The following is a 23643-nucleotide window of genomic DNA, read 5'->3' as shown; positions in this document are numbered from 1 at the left end:
CGGACACGCACACGCAGAATGAAAAGCAGCCGTGGCATCAAATGCAGTCACAGATTTCAGATTTCTACTTTTCTGATGATAAAACAGAGGATGATGAGTTTTCCTCTGGACACGCTTCAAAAAGTTAGCGTCAAACTCAAAGGGAAACGTTGCTCTTTGTGAACCTTTTCGTGCAAACATAAAACAACTTCAGCAAAGTTCCTAACCTGGAAGGAGAAGAAAAAAAAGCCTATTTCTGCTGGGTATAACAGAGCTAGGGGATATCCGTTGGGGGGGGGGGGGGGGGGGGGGGGGGGGGTGTTGGATTTGAGGAAATGAATCGCGGTTAAATTTGAGACTTCAAAAATGTCGTTGAGTGGCGACCGAACATGTCGGCTCACACCCACAGAGACAGTTAATTCTGATAAACCAGCAACAAGCAGGCAGAAAGGACACAAACCCATAGAGTGACTGCAGTCAAAAATAAACTGATCTAAATTTCCTGTAATAACATAGTGTCTCATCACACACACACACGCAGCAGGCCCTCCTCTCCTGCTGTCATATCCTCCATTGATAATAATGACAGTGATGAATATAGCTGGAACCGAGCAAGTCATAAATCACTGGGCCTTGCCCCCCCAACTCTGACTCACTGCCTGGGCTTCCATTTGTGTGCAAGTGTGTGTATGGGTAGAGGGGTGGGGGAGCTTGTCGTGGGCTATGCATCAGTGGATATGTCCACTGACACCTTAATGTGCTTGGCTTGTCTGAGGAACTCCCGCAGGCATCCAGCTACACACAGACACATATGGCTACACCCAGGAAGAAGGCAGAGGTGTCCATGTTTCATTAAGAAACAGGAAAAGGGGAGCATGGTTGCAGCCCTCATGCAAAATAACGAGTGTGTATTTAATACTGTATCACCATCTTCCAACTCAAAACCGGCACCCGACGACTGTCCATCTACTCCTCCCCCTAATCTACCCATCTTTCTCTCAGTTTTACAATTCTTCTCCTGTACCTCCCTTTAAGAGAGGGACCGTATGTGTGTGTGTGTGTGTGTGTGTGTGTGTGTGTGGGCACCAGAGTGATAGTGGGAGATCATTAAAAATATGGGAATGGGATCAGTGGAAGGCATTTCAGAGGGGAGGGCTCAATTTGGGCTTAGATAGAAACGCGTGTGTGTGTGTGCGTGTGTGCATGTGTGTGTGTGGCAGCTGAAGTGAGGATTTTAAAAAGTAGAAATGGGGCGGAGGGCATGGTGGGATAGATGGAGGGCAGAGGATAAAGATGAGGGTAGGACGGAGGTTGAGAGAGGAGAATTGCCCCCCTTTAGTCATTAGTGCTGGAAGGGGGGTTTAGCTTGGAGGTCTGGCAACCGTAGCACCCCATTCTACTTAACCCAAGCCTGCTTACCATTAATGGGGATCAAACACACAGAGATGAAGTGGTGTGTATATGTGTGTGTGAAGGGGCAGCTCTGAAAGAAAAGGGCATATTGGGTGGATCCAGACAGAACGTCCTTGACTGTGAAGGGCTGCATTGGTGTATATGTGTGCAAGGTTTGTGTTAAGGGTCTATAAGTAAGATTGGGAGTGTGTGTGTGTGCTTAAGAACGCACATGCATGAGTGTGTTTGCCCCGTGCTCTTAGCTCCCAAGATTTGTACTTTGTGTCTCTAGCACAAGTGTGTATTAGTGTGTAAGAGACCCCTCTCTGCTTGCCTGTGGCTTTTCCCAATCAAACATTTACTAGAAGTGATCCACGTTCATTTCCCACAGAAGGAGCCATACTAATGTGTAACCTCCCCTGTAATGTACACTGTGTATTACAATGTGCTGTTGGCATCTCACACCTTGCTACAAACTTAACAAAGAGAGGTGTGTGCTGAAGTTAACAGGCAGCTAATGCAACTTGTGATTGCCACCCTAACACCTGCAAATTACCGGTGCCAGGTGCTGGTTTATCTACAGGATCATGCAAACATTGTATTGCTACCACACTAAAAACTATGACACATACCTTGGAGCATAAGTTTATCATAGTAAGTTCAATTTTCAGCTAGAAACCTTATCTACTGAGTCACTGCATGCCTTTGTTTACCATTAGAGAGTCTGATGAGATCATGTTCAGTGACATTTCTGCTTTAGTATCTGTAATAAGAAATTAATCAATGCCATTTATTCATTTGACTGTACTCCTCACACTGAAATAGAACCATTTAAAAAGTAGTTAAACACTCTTGAAGAACTAATGCTCACACATCCTCAGAAAACCTTCGACACTGGAAGACATGGCTGGACAAGTCTGGACTGCAGCCCACAGACCGACTGGACACCTTAATAAAAAGTACCTCGGGTGGTTCTGCACATCATATAGCGACTCCCTTCCAGTCACTCGGGTCAACGCCACATGTAATGCCCAACTATCTCAAGAGAGAGACCCCTCCCCATCACTGACATGACCACATATACCTAAGCAGTGATCAATAAGTTAACAAACTCAAACAACAAGTAAAAAGACAGAAAGCAACTACCTATCTATCCCTAGCTGTGACAGTTAGGCTTTGGTTTAACAGACTGCTGAATCAATGCCTAAAACAGTGCTCACGAAACATAACTCAGAGAATTCTCTCATCCTTTTTTAATGTAACAACCAGATTTAGACCTGTTTAATACAGTCACCCCCCCTCCCTCCCTTTCCCCCATCGCTGCTGCCTTCACTCACTGCACTAATGAGACAGAAAAACGAGGGGAGCAGCTGGGCCTGGGGAGCGACAGAGATTCAACATGCACTCCTCTACCTCCTCACCCCACACCCCCATCCCTTCCTTCCTGCATTTCACCATCAAAGTAGAACAGCCTTCACCAGCAGTGAGGCTGGTAATGGCCACATGAACACACACACACACCACATGTGACCTATAACACTCCCTGTATGTCTCTGTGTGTGTAATGTCTTGATTATAAGCAAACTGTCACAGTAGTAATGTGTAGCTGGAGCGAATGTGTGTTGCTGTGCAATTAAATCCAGTGGGGATGCGCTGTGTGGTGATTGTACAGTGGGTAGACAGGTTAAGGTACACACAACTAATGGCTAATGGGGGTGAAGTCTGCTCTGGATAGTCACTTTTAAGACTGGTGTGGGGAACCTGATGATTAGAAGCTAATCACCAGTAAATGATACATTCAGACATGCTGGATCTGGAGACTATTGATAGATGCACAGCTATTCATGTCTCTGTTTGGAAGAAATGTTTCGATTTAACACATTTATTTCCAGATTCATTTAGTGAACGTGTGTCTTCATTTGTGCATGGCCAACACGGAACTCACCTGTCTGTCAGTCAGAGTGTAGATGTGCTGCAGGTCCGGGCTGAACAGCATGTCTCTCAATAAGGGGCTTCCTGCCTCGCTTACAGTCACCTTCTCATACAGCACTGCTGGACGGCTGGGGCTCACAGAGTTCACCAAAATCTACAATGAAACACAGGGAACAATACATTTCAATGTGCTCTGAGACACGTGCGCACACATTTTCAGAAGTGTACATTTAAAGTCTCGAATACAAGTAACAACAGGATCTTTAGGAGCAATCGGAACGCACGTTCCAGGCATGGCTTATCCAATAAACGTGTGATGAAATGTAAAAACGCTACGCTACAATCTTTACAAGCTGCAGAGTTTGAGCCCTGAGTGCCAACTTGTTGCTAAATGCGCCGCTCGAGTCAGCGGGAAAACATTTTCCTTTTGTTTTACATCACACAAAATGTTTCATTTTCCACTTTATTCGCAGCACAAACAAATGAAATTAATCTTTGTGACACATTTATTTCCCTTCTCACAGCTCGCGTGCCCCCCAGTAATATCTTTACAAAAGATGGACACTCACACTGCATATTTCCCCGCAAACCCAAATTTAGTCACACTCCATTTCCCATGGCTGTTACTCAAGAAGGGAAACAGTCTGCGTTTGCTTTAGCAGTAACATCAGCATACTGCTATAATGTTGTTTTGGTTTTAATGTGGTGGGCAGAATCAAACAAAAATCAGAGTTTTGGAACAAAACTGAAAGCGCTTGTTTCACAGAACTGTTTAAATTGGCTTAATTGTGAGGTTGTGTTAACAGCAGTATTGAATATAGTATAATTATTGTGAGCACAGACATGATTACAGAGCTAGATGCTCGGAAGGGAGCATCATTGACAGGATAATGGTGTTATCGCCACCTTAAAGCAGAGGTCTCTATTCAGCACCTGGGAGGAATTAATGAAAGAGAAAGAGTTTAAGAAGATAATGATTAGCAGAAAAAAGAAAAGCGGGCGTGTACAGTGTGGAGTAAAGCCCGGGATGATGAAAGAAAGAAAGAAATAATGACAGTTTGTAGATTCTATATCTGAGGGGTTGGGTAGAAATTTCACCACCTCACACACCTGTAGGCTAAAATAACTATTTAACTATCAGCGAAGGAGCCAGAATGGCACGTGCCGTGACCTGGAAATTTTATTTGCGAGCTTCCGCAAATAATTTGCCGAGATGTGTAACGTAATGGTGCAGATACAAGATAGGAGATTGGTTGCCTAAGATGGCTGTGAGCCAAAGTCATCTCAGCTGCAAATGAAAAGTGCAGAGTGACTGAGGCGGGTGGGGTGTTGGCTCTCCATTACTGAGCTTTGTAGACTCGCACTGCTATCAGCCCACAGTGACAAGGGAAGGACAGCAGGCAGTGTCGAGCAGGAAAATCATCCTGGACACACTCTCACACACACACACACACACACACACACACACGTAGACAAATAGGTTCACATCCAGAAAGATGAAAAATGATAAGATGAAAACACCAAAACACCGACGGAGATAGAGCATGATATGCATGCTTATACTGAACCTACTTTGATATGTACATGCACATAGAGACAGAAAGAGATGCACGGTTGAATGCTGAAAATACACACTTGGTGATGGAAGAATTTATTTACGATCTCACCAAAAGAAACCAGGGGCAACAATCCTATTATCTCTTGCTGTTTGTGTGTGTCTGTGCGTGCGTGTGTGTGTGTGTGTGTTTGAGAGAGATGCACAGGCGGATGTAGAGATGGAGTGAGAGAGCTCATAAGGCTGTGATAAAGCACTGGAGATGAGAGGAAATATGGACGTTATTATCTGGATAATGGACCCGTAAACAAAGGACACATCTCATTCACGGATGGTTCGCATATAGATGTGCAAACGCACAATAGCAGCACACACGGACACACAATTTTTAAGTGAAGACAACAGTAATGAGGAAAAATGCTGGCTGACACACACTGACGCATGAGAATAGTTTTTGTTCCATGAACTCCCAGCACTGCTTGGACTGGTTTGCACACACGAACAGCAAGAGTATAAAAGCCCGTCTTTATGTCAGCCTCCTGATCTTCTGTATAGAACCACCTGCTTGTAGGTCCGTTCTTCCCCTTATCTACAAAATCCTCAAACCACAAACCGGCCCCTGAAACTTCGGACTATCCCTTTGTCCATCAAAGGTTTCAATATAGCTTTATAAATAAGGAATCCAGTCTAACAAAAAGCCCATTTCCCTCCCGTCCCAGCATACTTTTGTTTTACTCAGACCGTCCCTCTCTTGCTGAGGACGCAGCTCATCTACAATACCACCATTTAGGAAAGGAATGTGCAGCCAAAGCAACAATGATGACAAAGACCAAAAACGGGACAGAGGGGGAGTCAGAGTGACAGTGGGTGACTTCGTCAGGTAATAAATCGTTTCAATCAATTTATTCCACAGGCGCTGCAGCCAAGGCTGGTGTGACAAACCAAGGAGAGAACAAAAGACAATGGCACATATAAAGTGAACAGATGGGTGAATAGGATGCTTAAAGAAACATCTAATTAAATCAAACTGACCAAATGTGGCTGGAAATTACGTATACAATCTTATAACAAGGTTAATGTGCGGGAGGCTGTACACCTGGAAGGTTTAACGCCAGCAGAGGAGCAATGTGTGTGGGAATGTGTGTGAAGAATCATATGTTGGCATGAAGGTTTGCATGAAATCGACTCTGATAGTAATCTACAAGGGCCAATGTGCAAAAGTTTGTTTGCTTCACAAAATCCCTGCTCTATGCTCACGTCCGAGTGCATGAACATACATAAACCAAGTCCAGAAATCAATGCCACAGTCAGTAATGACAAGAGAAGCTGCTGCTGTTCCATTGTTTCCTCAGTATTGCTTAGCTTTCCACTAAGTGCTTGATGGATGGATTCACTGAACGATGCTGTGCTTGTGTTTTCTGCAGAAGCACCATCTCAACTTTCTTGTCAACATGTATAATGTAACATTAAAAGACTTTAAACACATTAGAGGCACCGTCATAAGTAAGGGGGTAGAACAGCATGAAGAAAGCATATCAGTGAGATGAACTATGAGGAAAAAGAAGGAGCAAACGCCACCAGGAGCCAAATAACAGCAGGGGAGAAAAAAATAGAAAATCTGTAGTTTGGTTTTTTCTGTGGGCTCGATGTGAAAGTCAAAGATTATAACCCGATGTTTTATGACTATTTAAATACTTCCATGACCTACAATAGTTATTCTGTCCTGGAATGGTAATGCTCGTTAGCTTAGACCAAAAAAAGGGGCAATAAAGAGAAGTAAAAGGAGTTGTTCCACCAACGGATGTGTTCCCTGCAGAATGGTTTCCCTGCAATGCAGACAACAACTCAAAATGAATACCTCATGCAGTAAATGAAGGAAACGAGTTGAAGACTAACTTCGACTGTAAGTGGCTCATTTAGAAACTTTTCCCAACATCCCAAAGGCTGTCATGAACATATTTTTATTGATATTCAGAAACCTAATATGACCACCTCCAAATAAACCAACATCATACCATCATCACTGTGAGGCATTCCCAGCTACATCGTCATCATCCTCCTGCAAAACCCAACATTCGTTTTCTATGTGTACTCTGTGCATTAGCATCTCCCTCAGCCTGCTGATCTACTCAAAAAGCCCCCAGTGCTGGGTTTTATCAGTGCCAGGCAGGCCTGGTAAGCGCCGATAGAAACGCCGGATAGCTTGCTGGTGATAGGGAGGGTGAGGAAGCCAGACGATAAGACAGTGGCACGTCAATGAAAATGATGCCCGTCATGGCCACAAGGAACAACTGACGGGGCCTGTGTAAACTTTAGAGATTCCATAACGTGGGTGTATACAGGATGAAAAACAAACCAGGGACAAAAAGTGAAGAAGGTATGACGGAGATTAAATGTCTGGAAGAGCTGGAGCAGGAACTTTATTCAGAGAAGCGCTTCCTTCAGCAAACTGTTGCTCGAAGCTGTGAATTATAAACACACATGTGGGCAGGAAAATCCTGATGAGAGGAATTAAAGGAGGAGATGAAATGCTCCTCGGCCGTGAATTGGAATCACATGGACTGGAACAGAACGGTCCAGGTGTTCCAAGGTCTGTCTAAGAGCTGTAAGACTCCTGCAAGAGCGGAGTTTGGGTGATGGCTTTGACATTTCAAAGCAGTGTGTGGACATAAAGCACCACGGCTCACTAATAGCAAGTGGAAACAGACACACGAGAACACAAGCACGTACGCCATATTTAAAAAGGGCTAAACCTGACATAACTATGTGCAGCCATGCATAGTGGCAGCAGGCCCCACACACCTGGCTTTGATGTGACATGAGCCCCCAAGTGAATGTGCGCGTTTAGGGGGCCCAGTTTAAGTCGTTGCTCTCTATAGAACAAAAGGAATATAAAAAGAAATCAGCAAGAGCGCGATGACCAGGAGAAGGAAGCTGTCAGGGTCCCACAATCACTGGATCGTGGGAGGGAGTCATGAAGGAGTGAACACACTAAACTGGCTTGTATCCCTCAGCTCCCTCGCCTTCCCACTCATTGTACGGCCTCACTGTTCTCACATAATCACATAATGTGATTAAAAGCTCCAGAAGAGCTAGGAAATAGACGACCTTGGCTTGAATGTGTCTTGCTTTTCTAAAGTCAGGAATGAAATTTAAAGCCCAGCTTTTGTGGCAAAGGTTGGTTTGTGCCTTGACAATCGACAAAAGAATCTAAAACAAATCAGAAATTCTGCAACACGTGAGCTTCATCTACTGATAATATGGATGTATCTCCAAATTCTACCCTTAATCCTAAAACACAGGTCTACCCACAATATGGGTGCCTGGTTCGACTCCACAGTCAAATGATCTGTTAGAACAGTCGACACAATGCTGGATATTCGACAGACTACCCGCTAATGACAGCTTCTTGTTAACACCTTCCATATCCTGCGTTTCCAGCTGTATGAGCCGTTTTCTATTTCCAGAACTGGCACAAAGATAAAGGGGTGAAATCACTCTCTTCCTATAACATTGTAAGCTTAGCAGGACGAGAGCTCACAATGCGATACAAACAGATGCTATCAGATGCTCCTGAGTACCAGTCGAATGAAAATCAGACACCCCCCCGTTTCTGTTTAGTGTTTAAGCAGGAATACAGGACTGCTGAGGGAGCACTGGCCAACTGAAAGTGTATACATGAGCACGAGCGTTGCATCGGAGAAGTGATGTATGAGAACACGTTTTGTTGAAAGGGGTCGTTTGGTTTTAAAAAAGAAAGAAAAGAATTTCTATCACGGAGCCCTGTGCGAACATGTGTTTGTTTGGCCGCACAGTTAGAAGCTGGGAGCAGATGGACCATCACACATGAGTGACTGATTGCCCCGATACAGCTTTGCAACAAATCCCCCACAACCACCAGCCCCCATACACACACACACACTCCCAGTATATCCTGCCGACACATATAAGAGCTTAGAGTAAACCTTAACCATATGTGGGTCAGACAGTCAGATACCAAACAGCCTTTCCTTCAAGAGAACCATGACAGACAAAGAGCTATGGTGACAATGATGGAGGAGGCGTGCCCGCAAAAACGCATATGTGAACCCACACAAACGCACACAGGAATGTCAACTCATCTGCTATCAAAGCCCATGGTTTATTCTAGGGTCTGGAAAAGAGGACAGACGCAAACTGGAACTTTTCTTCAGAAAAAAACTTTGCAAAGTGAAAGTGTTTGTGGGATGGTGGGTCAGATAAGTCTGCCCGTTAAAAAGAAACCTGACTTAAAGAACATTTCCTACCGGGACCATAATCGAATGATAAATGTCTCTAAATCAGTGAAAATTATACCGTCACTTCAACTCAAAACACGACACAAATTTATCTGCACCTGACACATTCCATCACCGACGCTGAAGCTGTCATGAAGCACTCATCGGCGAGTTCAAATATGAGGCGGTGAAATCCACTCTATCTCTCATATCAGGTTACTTAAGAGTCCAAATCTTATTGACTGTCTTTGGTATTCATCCACACGTCTGCACCACAATTATTCATGTGTGAATCCGTGGCCTTTGCTCACAAAAGGTCACGCACTCAAACACGCACAATCACAGCTGCAGAAACATGTGAAAGGCTGCGGAGGAAGACGAGGGTTTGAAAAAAAACAAAAAAAAAAACAAAGAGGGAGACAACAGGCCCGAGGTACATGGGTATAATTCTCCCAGCGCACAGTCGTGCATACGACATAGTGTAAACATGCTGGGGAAAAAGAAAAAAAGAAAGTCTGCTGCTTTAATAGTAAATTAAACCCATTCATCACCGTTAAGGCCTTTTAATCCTCGTGCTCGCTGAAATTAAAAGACCTCGCCATTGCTCTCCCTCGGTCTCTTCCTGCGTTTTCTCCCCTTTTCCTCCAATGCATTCATTTCCCTCTCTCACACCCGTCGCTACTGCACTTTCATCTTCCTCTCTCTCCCTCTACCTTTTCCCTCCTCCTTCCTATCTCCCCCAGAATTAAATGCCTTTAGCCAGCAGTCGTCAGATAAGTGTGTGTAGCGAGTTGCTAGACACAGCACAGCGGCAGCATTTCATCTTCCAACCATCACTAAATCACACTAACTCAATCATCAGCATGAAGTTACACACACACACCCGGCTGGGAGTGTGAAAAGCACCGAGTCTAGAGAGGTGCTTTGCTTTGACTGATTTTATCAGCTGTCGTGCAAACGGGGGAAGAAATTGCACCACAACATTATCATATACAATAAGATGAAGCTGGAAGATAGAACTTTCAAATTGAATACCTTTTTAGTGTCGCCATTCAAATGAGAAAACACCTCCTCTTTCATTGAGGTGCGATACAAATCCCTCATGGGATACCCGAACCGTAACAATATTACACATTTACATCAAAGACGGCTAAGAAGATACTCATGTTAAAGACGTAGCATGCACACGCTAAAAGACTGGATTTAACATGTGTATGGCTGTGGGTTTGTGCATATTACAATGGCAGCCTGTCACAGGAGTCCTACAGTATCACTGTCACCTCTGGATGACTGCAGAGCCACTGCAAAAAAACAGAGAAAGCTCTGCTACCAAGCCACTCGCTGCCAGTCTTATCAGACACAGGAAGGTGGGAAACTAAACAAAGATTTGGACGAGTGCTTAATGCAACGAGGGGGGACTGATGCAATCACACACCGAGTGTGTATGTGGCTCTGCCGGGAGAAGTGGAGTGCATGCAAACACAGGAGGAGATCGGCTGGGGAGCAGTGTTTGCATTGTGTGTGAGAGCCGGCGTACGGGAGGCCATGTTTGTATGAAGCAAAGTGTTGCAGCACACAAACCGAGCGAGACAGTCGCGTCCATTTGCATGTGAAGCAAAGTGCTTTGGTGGGGTAAAAACAAGCAAGTGACCAACAGTTACTCAACATCAAGGCATTGATGAACAGCTTGATACAAAATACATACACACACACACACACACACATTCCTTCTCTTAATGTGAAACTATGCAGCAACGCTTGACCATTTACTGACTATCAGGCATTCAGTGGGATTACAGCAAATGGGACCTCATCTTCAGCTGTAATTACCAAGCCAGGTGTGAGTGCGTGCACGTGTGTGTGTGTGTGTGTCTTCCTGTGGGAGAGCCAAAGTGATTACATGGCCACTGGTGCCTCTAATAACATTTTTTAGGGGGAGTGAGAAAGGGAAAGGGCGGCTTGTGGGGTAGATGAGTGATTTTCATCGTTCTTGGGAACGACCAGAATTACGGCAGAGAAATTCTATGGCGGTTTAGATGTGGGTCTGTTTTGACTTTGCTGTCATTTGAGCGCCTGCTTGTGAGCGTGTGTGTGCAGATGTTTGTAATGGATGTAACACAAGAGGCTAATGGGAGCCCGGCCAAAACCACACCTCAGAGTAACGAATGCCAAACCGTTCCTGGCCCACAAACCCCCCCCCCCTTACTTCTCCATCTTTTCTCTGTTCATTTTATCTCACCCTCCTCTTGAAAGTACCTCTGGGAAAACTACTTTCTTCACCTTAATCTTCTTTGCCTTCCTCTTTATTTTTGCTTTGACACTTTCCTTCCCCCATAATCTGCTTCTTTTCCTCCAAGTGCCTTCCCTCAACGGCATCTTCCTTCCAAAACACAAACAAAAGAGTAGACGTAGAAAAAAAGTCTTCTCCGGCCTGCACAGACCACAAAATACTGTGACAAACTGAGAGTGGGGGACACACACACAAACAAACTCAAAATGGGCACAAGGCACACACATGCAGAGACCAATGAAAGCACACTGTCAGCTGTTGACAGAGAAGTTGTTTTAAATTAAGAGTAAAGTTGCAGGTAACAATAGGAAGCTTGCCGGCTGAAATGAGAGATTCTGAGAGCACAGACACACACCTGCGTGCACACGCACACACACACACACACACACACACACAGACGTCTGGCAGTTATAAAGACTGAGGAATGCCGGGTTTAAAATGAGCTTTTATAGTGTGGTTTACAACGATTTACAGCTGTGGTCGGCCTTGTGTATGTGCATAATCAGTGAGTGGCAGAGAGCAGTCGTACACTTTCACAGCTTTCTTGCTGCATTTTGTTTGTCTTCTTTTCTCGTCTATAAAATATCTGAGAAAACGAACGCTCGTCCACATTTAGCGGGATTTGGACGTCACAAACCGCAAAATACTGAATTCGGTGTTCCAGACAAGATGAAGTTTTATAAAAAGCAGTGAATCATCAACAAATGTAGGCAACGGAACGTTGCACGTTCACATGTGAAAGTTGAGCGAAGCTAAAAGCGCAGGAGTGACACGACTTTGGATTAATTGCAGGTGAATCGACAGGCGGCTGCTGTGCCACTGAAATGACTCGATTTCCAGCTAAACCTTGGCTCATGTGACCAGGCCTTTAAAAGACAAATAGATTTATTGACTAATCATTTGAAGACTACTCTAGGTAATTCTAATTGATAATAAGTTAAGGAGGATCATAATGTCGTGCCAATCACCAGGCCTTCTGTCATTGGATAAAAAGGTCAAAAGTGCAAAGGGTTTTGGGTTCACACATGCTGGTGTACGAGTGTGTGTGGGAGCGCTGTCCCTGGTTTTTACAGAGGGGTGGGGGGGGGGGGGGGGTGGGGTGCAACATTCCTGACATGACCACTCTAATTCTGCCCCTTAATACAATCAACTACTGTCCAACCAAAACTATTCCTACACCGTGCGTCTAAATGTGTTCCTATGAGCATGCTAATGTGTGGAAAGACCGCTGTGCACATGTGCACACTCACATCAGTTGCTTTTTTATGCACAAACACACTTCATATGTCAGGGAGGAGGTGAAAACACACTGGCATAGCAACCTCAAAACAATCATTACAGCATGGAGCTGATGGGGAAGTTAAAGGCGGACGCATACGTGTGGGTGTGGGTGTGTGTGTGTGTGTGTGTGTGTGTGTGTGTGTGTGTGTGTTTTGTGCCGAACTCAATACGGGACAATGTCAGAAAGGTAGCACTGAGAAAACAACCAACTTTGGGTTTGAGTCAAAAGCACAAAAAACATGTGTCTCTTTTGACTTTAATGGAGATGCGGTATGTGACCTGTAGGTCTGGAGGGGTTTCTGCTGTTAGCTTAACACGGCTGGACTGTGTTTGTGTTTGTCCGTCAGGCAGAGCTCTGTTTTTCTTGGCATGAGGCTAAATGTAATGCCTTCTACTGGGAGATCCATCTACTGATGGATGAGGCTAAAGTCTTTTATGCACTTAATCTGGATGAGAGAGGGTTGGTAAGTGTTTAAAACTAAAGATATGCTCAAGCACCTACTTGGCTGTGAGTGAACTTTAGTAAACACCTTTTAGTGCACACACACTCTCACAGGATCAGAAATCAATGAGGAGTAGTCCACAGATTGTGTTAACTGCAGTCATTTTTGTTGGTTTTTTTACATTTGTTAGCAGATTTTGGCTGTTGGCAGGTACATAGGCAGTAAATTAGAAAGTAGTTAGAAAGACAAAAGGTTTTTTAAATTGCTAAGCTAGATTTCAACCCCTCACTTCTTCCCTGGGTGAGGCCACCCACTTTTATGACGAGGCTGTAAAGTCCCTGGCTTACTTTCAGGCCTGCTGCTGGGAATCCACCTCTGAAACTCAGGAGAACCACGAGGACTAAAGTGAGGCTTTCATGCCTCTTCTACACTGTCGTCAGCCCTTTTTCTTCAACCGTATCAATCTTGTATCAATCTCTGTGTTGTTCACCTTGAATTCATCTTCAGTTTAGATTTTCATATCTCACTCCACCTTTTAGCACTGCTCCGATTCCCTCCCTATGGGCTCACGCTGCTCTCATAGTGTGCTGTAATGGTCCACAGAGAAGGTATTGGCTGCTGCCCACCAAATACAAAGAGCATGACTGGTTCACGAGCCAAAAGACTGGACAGAAAGAGGAGAAAATGTCCCTATTCATCAGAGTATATGAGCGACGGAGACAGTGGGTGGGAAAGCAGAGGGTGCGAAGTCAAGTCCAACTTAAAACGAAACAATTTCCCAACTGAGGGATGAGGAAGAGACTGAGCTGCTAAAGTCAGCCACAACAGGGACGGAAAAGAAAAACAAACTCATAGGTTGAACTGGACCTTGTTTAAACACTTTGTGTGTGTGTGTGTGTGTGTGTGTGTGTGTGAGAGAGAGAGTGACGAGGGATGGGTGTAGACAGTACACAATGACGTTTAGCAGATGTACTCTGTACACACACTCACAGTAAAAGCAAACAGTGTTTAATCCCTTATATTAGTCATGAAATGACTCCAGTGGAAAGGGAATAAGGATAAAACACATCTGGCATTTCTTCACCCCGGCCTTCTCTAAAAGTTGAGCTGGTCAGCATGTTTATCATTGCTACATATCTAAGTTTTCCCTTTATATTCATAAAGATCTGCGGGCTCAGCATCTCCTGTAGAAAACGGGTCATTCTCAGAGCAAAGCTCAAGCTGAACAAAGATCAGTCTCATGATTTATCATTATGTAACTGTGACAGTGGTTAAAAGCTGAGGTCATCTTTGTGATAAGGATAGGAGGGGAAGAAAAAAAACAAAAAACTTTAACAAATATTTACAGAGAACACACCGGCAGACACATTCCAGGGCATGCATTCAGTGCCAGGAGTGCCTCTGTGAATCACGAGAAAGAATGCCGTGAACAAAGAGTTTATCAGTCGTCCTCTGACTGTATAACTGAGAACTTGATGCAGATTTCAATCTCACTCCGCCTCTTTTATGAAAGAACACGGCCGCAGATCGTTGCCAACACAGAGGCGGTCGGTGCAGTTGACAGAGGGAATGTGAAGAATGCGGTTTCCTCCGTCAGTTCACACCTGTAACACACCTGTTCGCACCTCTGACAAGCTGATGTGTTTCATTTGCATTTTCCTGTTAAACTCAAGTTTATTCTAAATAATCTGAACAAAAGCTCCAATAATAAAAAAAAAACACATGACTAATAATTCACTTCTAAATGTAATAAATGCCAGGAAATATTGACAGCTGACCCAGAATTATATTTCAATTATGTGTTTAATTTGTTATTGATTTCGTCTGCTCGTATACTGAATGTCATTATGTAGACTGATGACTTTCCTCATCAGTGTGGTGATCACTACATTATATGATTGAATAACTCAAAAACAGGTGGATGACAGAAGCCGTGCTGCTAGATCAATGACAATGGGATTTAAAATGAGTGAAAAATTGGTCTAGTTGATCAGCCAGCTGCTGCTATCTGGCTGAAAAAAGGTGGCCCAACCCTGTCTGTAATGCACATGGTATTACTTTAAGTTGGAGCCTTTTACATGACGGCACCTGGGTGAGGCTGATTCCCAGTAAGGTAAACATGTAATACCACAAGGCGGATGTTGTGTTGCTGCCACTGAGTGAACCTGTGGGGTAATAAATCTTTCACCCGCCATATCTCGGTTGATTAAAAGCAGCGACTGGTACACCGAACCAGGAAGTGTGTGCAGCTTTCCTGCTTCTGGACTTCGCTGAGTAGACTCATTGTATGCTTCTATATGTGGGCCGCACTCAAATGACATCTATTAATACCTCCACCGCTCATCTACAGGCACTTTCGACTTCCTTGTGTAACCACCAGTTCACAGGGGGCACAGATAGGGACTGGCTGCAGCTGAGGAGGTTTGCAGCGTGCACAACCGAACAGACAAACATGGATCCACTTCTCTGTGCCCCCCCCCCACTGAATTGTCCTGCAAGCGGACACAAGCAGGTGTACGCGCTTTCATACACAGAAACTCCAGGCATGTCATAGCAGCAGTGCCGGAGCAGCTGGTGCAACCAGGTGGAAGAAAAAACAGAAAAGATTTGGCCTGTAGCCATGGTAACAAAATGGGGCCTGACCAATAGCTGCCGTGTCTCAAGAGGACATGGGGGCGGCGTTTTTTTAACGCCCAAAGCTATCCAGATGATACGGCCCACCCACGTTCAGCCACATTCCTGCCAAATGATGACAATTAAAAGCTGTAAGTGACTTGTGTGTTTCTGTGGGTGCTCGGTTTCATCCAGGGCTGAGTGGCTGTCACACAATTAACATGAGCAAATATGGCAACATCCAAACACACAGACGCATTACCAACCACAAAGTGATTATTTGAGAACTTTATACAGGCTTAAGAGGCTTTTGTCTTGAATTGCTTGTTTCCCACAAGGAGAGACAGTGTTTATGTGTTGCACACGACCAAAAGGCCCATCAGTAAAATAATGTGTTGTGGTGTGCTGAAAGAGTTTGGCCTGAGAGGGCCGAAATGCAAACCGAGGGAGAGAGGCGAAGGAAGGAGAAATGGAGGAGAAAAAAAATAAATAAATAAAAAAAATCAAGAAAAGCAATCTCCTTTAACCTAAACATGCACTCAATCTTCTTTAAGTTGATCAGCATAATACAAAGATACCCAGTGACAGGAGTGGAACAACAAAATCACTTGAATGTAACAATCAACTGATAAGAAATGACAATGGCATTAAGATGCTGTCAGCATCTAAAGAAAAGACCTCTGGAAGCTGCGTGTGTTTATATGTGCCCCTGACAGAACGGCTTCCCACAATTCACTAAACATTTAATCTCCTCGTGCTCCCTCTCATCCGTCTGCTTTTCAATGAGCTCTCTCAGCGTCTCCCCGCAGGTCGCTGTGCGTGAGGGAAAATACAGTTCAACCTGAGGGGAAGTGACCGAAAACTGTGGTAAAATGCGTGCGTCGTCTCTTAATAAACACACAGGACACGTGTGACTAACCAGAGAGGGTTTCCTCTGGACCAAAATAAGGGAACCAAAAGAAAAGCAAAGTTTTCAGACAGTCAGCTGAGTGCACTGGACTGTCACACACACACACACACACACACTTCCTGCCAACTCTGCCCCTCCTCCTGCACCACACACAGAGACAGGAAGTGTGTATGAGCAGAGGAAGCTATCCATATAGAAAACAGAGGAAATCCTTCATCCTCGATTGCTTTCTCTCACACACGTGAAACCACAAACACGCACAGACAATCAAAAAGATGAGGGCTGATTAGAGGTGTTGTTAATCATGACACACTGACACACAAACCCACTGATAAATCTGCTCCTGGTGTGCTGAGTGCACAGGAAGCCAGAGTGTGCTCCCTCACACCGCTGATGTTGTACCGGTGTGTAATTCATTCATGTGATTAGATTAGTTCAAAATCCAACTGAATTACGTGGGAAGTGAACTTTTAGTGCTTTACAAACACAAGTCTCTCAGAAACAAAGCAGCTCAAAAGAACCAAGACGATGCATCAAAGCTAGCATGAATAGCTTCTATTAAATCCTTCATACCAAAAACACAGCACTCTCTCTCTCACACACAACCTTATGGTACTTTACGAAACTACTAACACATAACACACTAACAATTGCCTCAAAGGGTAACCGCGCATCGCCATTAGCTCATTACTCACAGAAGGAGCTTGCATGCTTGCTTACTCACTCTCTCCACTCAGAAGCAGAACCATTCACATCCCAACAGACCTGGACTCACAAATACACTCACAACACACACTCAAATACAGAAACACATGCCATTAAGCAACAGCATGGGCGCTCAGCAGGATTTGAAGGACAATTAAAAAGCTCAATCAGACTTATATACTTATTTCCACAAATGAGCGTGTTACAGATGGTGTGGCATGCTCTTTGCGTTCAAAAACACACTTTGGTGGTTTCCTCCTGGGAGAGAACACAGGGGAGAAGGAGAGAGAGCAGAGAGGGATTTGATGTAAATATGCCTAATGGTGCTGCGTTGCGATAAGTGCCAGATGAAAATGTATCCCACATCCTTAGAATGCAATATTGCTGATACTAATATGACATTACATGTTTTCAAAAGGCAATTCACTTCTAGGAGTTGAAATCCCTTTGGTACCGTTTGCTCACTCTGTAATTGGAGCTGGTGATGGAGGGTGTTTGTGTCTTTCCACAAATACATTCTAAAGCTTGTTTTGTTCCCTTTCTACGTCATTTCCTTTCTCAGCTCTTAAACTGGCATGTAAAACTGCCCATTCTCCAGGCTTTTCTACAAAGTCCCCCACCTCGCCGTTCCATCCTCCCTCATTTCCAGTAAAACTAAGTATCCCAGCCCCATTGTTTTCCTCTCATGCTTCCTCAAAGCTCTCCAATGCCAAGACAGTTGAGTCAGCCGGTGGATAAATCTGCTGTTTGTGTGTGTGCATTTGGGTAAACTGCTCCTGGCCAGATCACATGCTTTGAATATACAATACGAGCTCAGTTCAAACGCACACTCATGCAAGAGGAAGACGGTCCGGCCTGTAGGTTTTCCACGGTCCATTTGTGGGAGGTCAAAGTTCACTATCTACCCGAACTGGGCACACACACAGAAACACAAACTCATGCAGAGAGGCAATAAATTCAATCAGCATAATACAACCCCCGCAAAAAGACGTAGCAGGAGCGCTCTTTCATGCCAAAAAACATAGCATCCCAGTAATCCCAGAGTTCATCTGGAGGTAAACTTGATTCACTGGCTCACAGGGGCGTGTGGCGCGGCTCATCAATGAAGGAACTTGGCAGCTTAATAAACAAACCATGTCAACCTCTGCCGGTTTAATTGTTAAATAGAAAAAAATGTACATGTGGAAAGCAATCTTCATCGTTTAAAGTCTTAGTTTTGCCTAATGTTTTGCTGTAAAACTGTGTCGTCAAAGCTTCCACTGGACTGTTAAGGTTCAGTTGAAGATGAGAAGATAAGGTCAGATAATAAATACGGTTTGGTTAAAGCAACAAAAGCGGGGTTCATCAACTGGATGGATCAACTTTTTGTTGGATCAGGACTCTGTCATTAGACACCGCCTTTTTCTCAGGTTGTTGCAACAGAATCACAGTAATGTGGCAGCCTTCCAACACCATTTTCTCATTTTAATAGTTTTTAGCTGTTTGAAAGAGTTGTGAATTTAACACAGGGTAAAAACAAATAACAGTAATCCCAAAAGTAACCTAAGAGAAAAATAATTTAACTGTATTCCCCTGCATTCAGGATCCTAAATCATTCCTTTTTTCGTGCTTGTGTCTCATAAACCGACCGTGAACCGACCGAGGGATTTAAAATCCATTTTTTTCTTTCCTAAATAGATGCACGGTTCAGAGTCATGCTTTTCAAATAAGAAATGGAATAATAAGCTAGTGACCTCTCTCTGACAAGCATCAGATGATAATCTGTAGACTGGCCAATATCTTCCTTTTGCTAAAACATTTTCTTGACAAATCTTCCTCTCCTTCTCCTCCAGGTGTCTTTTCTCTTTCTCTTCGTCTGAACCTATGGTCCAATTAGCAGCCAGCCAAGCCTGTCTTGTAGCTAATTGGTGAGGTCTGACAGAGACGTGCCCTCAATTGCCACCAGTGTTTCATACCGTACACACTCTCCTTTTCAATGTTTCTACAAAGAAATCACAGGCCGGACAAGGGGGAAAAAAACAGGGATGGACGCGCCGAAGCAAACGTGCACGAGCTGACCGATCTGCATTCACACGCCGACAAATGCAAGAGCAACAACTGTGACACGCGCATGCATGCACAGGCAAATAGACAGAGTGCTAACTCGGAGCTGGCGTTGAGAAGTCCCAGTGGGAAAAGCCACTTTCCGGAACATTTTACCCAATTTGCATTGCTCCTGGCTCCATCGCTCTCTCCAAGGAGAAGAGATGGGGAAACAAGTACCAGTCGGTGTGTGTGTGTGTGTGTGTGTATCTCTAAATGGTGTCATAACTTAGGAGGAAACATGTATGTCAGTTCGATCAGCACCGAGCAAAAAGCGCCCGTTAGAACAAAAGACTGTCAGTGCATTTTCTAAACGGGAAACTCTTTCTGCCATCCTTCCCGGCTTTTAGTTTGTCAATACTGTATTTCCTAACAGTGTTTTACTGAAGTATGCAGGTCAGGTCTGACTACTAATAAAATTGGCTCCATATAAATGTGTTGAGATGAGTTCCTCCATCATAAATGAAAAACTCACATCAAAACTTATAGACTGAACTTGATGAGAATCAGAGGGCCATAAAAAATAGCATTTCGGTGAACGCCTTATGTTTCATAACACCCGGACATGCCCTTCTTGGCTTTCACTAGTCTTAGGAGGACTTTGCAAATGTCTTTCACACAAAAACACACACAGCACAAGAGGGCAATGCAGGACCAATGCATTAGAGAGATGATGCAATAAGAGGAGTCAGAGCCGTAAGCAATCAGTCTGATTAAGTGTGTGTGTGCATGTGTGTGTGTGTGTGCATGCGTGTGTGTGTGTGCGTGCACTTCGCCTCTCATCTCCACCTTTGCCGGCGCTCCAACTCTCCACTGTAATCCCTCACTCGCTGCTTGCTCAGAGGAATTGCGTTGTTTTTCTGAGGTTTGACGTTGTATCATCTGGTTAGGTCCACACGATTGTGTGAGTTTGTGTCAAAAATACAGATTTCCATCCATCAAAGGCCCAGAAGAGCAGATTCTCTCGTGAATGGGGCGACAGGGAGCCCGAGCTGATTACTGACATGCTATCCACAAACATAGCTGATTATATTAACATTAACATATATGGGAAGAAAGTTTTATAATCCCAGACCTCCATCTCTACCCACACACCACTTTTTTTTTTTAAAACATAGCAGATGCCACTGAATTGGAGAAAGAGGGAGGGATTTAAACTCTCTCCGTCTGCTATAGTACTGTGTTGGCACAAAGTTTTCAGCAAATAGGCACCGTTTTTAGATCAATCCACATTACCGCAGACAACACATTTCACTTGGTCTCTGCTTTTTGGTCCTGGAGGTCAATTACAATACAACCTCTTTATCAGAGGGCCTAATCGAAAGCTAATTTCCCCTAAAGCCTGTGTCTTCACCCTAATCACCTGGAGGGACAAACAATAGCCAGAGGACCCCTGGGTGCGACTTCCTTCCAGCTTAACTCACCTTAGGGCCTTTTCAATAACTCTAAGTGGCTTTGTGCCTTTAATGCACTCCTTGATTTCTTTGCTTATTTTCCAGTAAAGCCTCAGGTGTCTGTAGAAGAAAAAGGCAACTTTGTGATTGGTGTTGGTCCCAGGAAACTCTGAGCCACAAGTTTAGGACACTGCATGGCGTAGATGTAGAGCGAGGTACTAAGTAAGTAATACTGCCATTATTTTGTCATATAATATGTGAAGTTCCCTAACACACACGCACCCGTAATCATTAACACAGTGTGTCAAAAACCATTAAAGGTGAGTGTACAAGAGCAGCCGTGCCAGCTACTGAACATTAACTTTATCTGGATTCTTCTCTCTGCCTTTCTCTCCAACACACTTTACTCCCAGCTGCAGCCTTGACCCTCTTGCCTGCTCTTCACTCCACTGCATCACTAAATGCAGCCATTTTGGCTCCCGTCGGGCCCATGATGGAGGTTCGGTTGCCTCCTGGCCACATTCATACCACTGGGCCAGTAATGAAACTATGGATTTTCCATCGCAGTCCTGACACTAACTGCCTGTTTGCTGTGCATCCCGTCTCTGCTGAGCTTTTTTTCTACCGTGTATGCGCAGATGAGATATTCCTTACTCACAAGCACATTTCTCTAACCTTTCCGGCGATGGGTTTTCCACTTGATAGCATTACGAAAATATTCTGTACTGACCCGCAGTCAACTGAGGACAAGACAAGTTTTTGACTGATGTTCAAGGAAGTTGAAAGTGCCAGAAATACCAGCTTAAGCACAAGATGCAATTTTCACGGATTCATTTTAATAACTTACATGTTATTAAGTTACAACATGTTAGTTGTAAGTAGGCAGGTGTACTGCCAAGGCAACAGTAGAGTGAACCCTGTCCATAGTTACAGGAGTGCGCATGAATGAACACATCCACGCAAACACACAGCTCATCTGCAAACGTCATGACGCACTCAAAGTGTGCAGAATAATTGAGAGTGTGTGTGTGTGTGTGTGTCTGCAGTTTCAGTTCTCGTTTCTGTCTCTTTCTCTCTCGCTCTTCCCAAACACACACACAGCGATGCACACAGGGGTAAACATGACCTACAAGCCCACTTACTTCCAACCCGAGTTTAAGCTGCACACGCAGCACCGCGCTGCTGCTGCTGCTGCTGCTGCGGCTGCTGCTGCTGCTGCTGCTGCTGCTGCTGCTACTCTAACATTCAGCAACACTGCAGCAACCCACTTTCAGTGTTGTGACTGTGTTCAAATCCCATGACGGCGTCACAAACATCAATGCTCACTGTGACTCTCTGCCTTCCTCTCTCATCCTTTACTCTTCCTCACTATCGCCAGCCGTGGCTGCCCTGACTACAGTTGCCACGGCAACCGAGGAGCAGGCCCATCACAGGGGGATTTGGAGACAAGTTGGAGTAAAGACCCCTATGTTATTGGAGCCTTATTATTAGTATTGGGAGTGTGCTTGTGCGTACGTGGGGTTGACCGCTTCTTGCCATGCTCAAAATGCTGATATATTCTGTACAACAGGTTTCTCCCGGGAGTGTCAGAGCAGTCAAAAAAACAAACACTTCATCTTATGCAGGAGGGGACAAATACAATTTAGATGGAACACTGAGAGCAAACTTTGTAGATATAGTTATTCTATGACTGATTTAACAACATGAGACTATGATAAGTGAGAGAAAAACAGAAATTCAGGAGAAACGAAGGAGGAACTGTGGAAGACTGTGCACCCATTACCATCTCCTCTCCCTCTCTTCCACACCCTCTTTGCTGGCCGTATCCATTCCAAGGTTATCAGTAATCCAATAGGTTCCCCTGGAAGCAGATGGTTTTCTAAAGGCAAAGCCAATATCCTGAGAGGAAAAACATCCGGAAGGAATTCCTACCAAGTGCCACAGCATTCCATCCCGTCCTTTCTTTCTCTACGACAGGATAAAGTGTCTTAAGTACCAATTGTTAATCCCAACAGTCGAGAGCAAAAAAAAGCTCCCATACTGACTAACGTCCTTCGCCACCAACCAATGGAAACAGTCAACCGTTCTGTCTCAGATCGTGCACACACACACACACACACACACACTACTGAAACACGCACATACAAAGGTTAAAGCGAGAGGGTCTTGTGTTATTTCTGGGTCACTAGTTTGCAATAAGCACACAGCGCAAAGCTTTTATGGATGATAACACGTGGCTGGAGTCCCTTCGGCTGAAGCTTGGAGCTAACGCAGACTTTAAGAGATCCATGAGTACAGCTAGTCAGACTTAAGCACATTTCTTCTTTGATGTCCAATTATTTAATCTTCACAGAAATCCAATGACATCTAGTGAAAGGGATATTAAGATTATTTGCAGTGAACGCTTGCCAAAGTGTTCAAATTACTGTCAAGAAAAAAATAACGACGACCGTGCTGTTACAGCACAATGAAACACAAACGACTCGTTCTTGGAGAGTGTGCTGTATGTCTTTATGTGCACATATGCTTGTTTTCGAGTTTTCTTCAGTGCATGTGCTTGTGTACTTGCCTTCGTTAATGAATGCATGTGTTTAATAACGTGCGTGTGTGTTTTTCTGCTGCCTCTCTCTCTGGGGCCCCGGTTTGCAGTGCTTTAATTAGCTTAATCCACCAGTAACACATGGATGGAGGTGCAGAGCAGGAGAGGGGTGTGAGGACGAGCTGAGAGCGAGAGGTGGCAGAGAGGGAAGGGTAGACCGAGGAGAATATCTCTCTCCCTGCCATTTGTTACTCCCTTTTCAACAAACACAC

General features: G+C 44.4%; 1 protein-coding gene across 4 annotated transcripts in view; it reads right to left on the bottom strand.

Annotated features, from left to right (window-relative positions):
* The window catches only part of plxna1b (plexin A1b), a 169870-nt gene that overhangs the window by 89584 nt on the left and 56643 nt on the right, over nt 1-23643 (bottom strand). For all 4 annotated transcript variants that reach the window (XM_072382564.1, XM_072382566.1, XM_072382565.1 and 1 more), the window contains exon 4: nt 3317-3457. In XM_072382564.1, the coding sequence (XP_072238665.1) occupies nt 3317-3457 (141 nt within the window). The remainder of the gene's footprint in view (nt 1-3316; nt 3458-23643) is intronic.

The sequence above is a fragment of the Leuresthes tenuis genome, unplaced genomic scaffold (genome assembly GCF_036924035.1).
Source record: "Leuresthes tenuis unplaced genomic scaffold, fLeuTen1.0.hap1 SCAF_3, whole genome shotgun sequence".
Classification (NCBI taxonomy): domain Eukaryota; kingdom Metazoa; phylum Chordata; class Actinopteri; order Atheriniformes; family Atherinopsidae; genus Leuresthes; species Leuresthes tenuis.
Note: the sequence above shows the minus strand (reverse complement) of the source record. Positions and strands in the feature narration are given on the sequence as shown.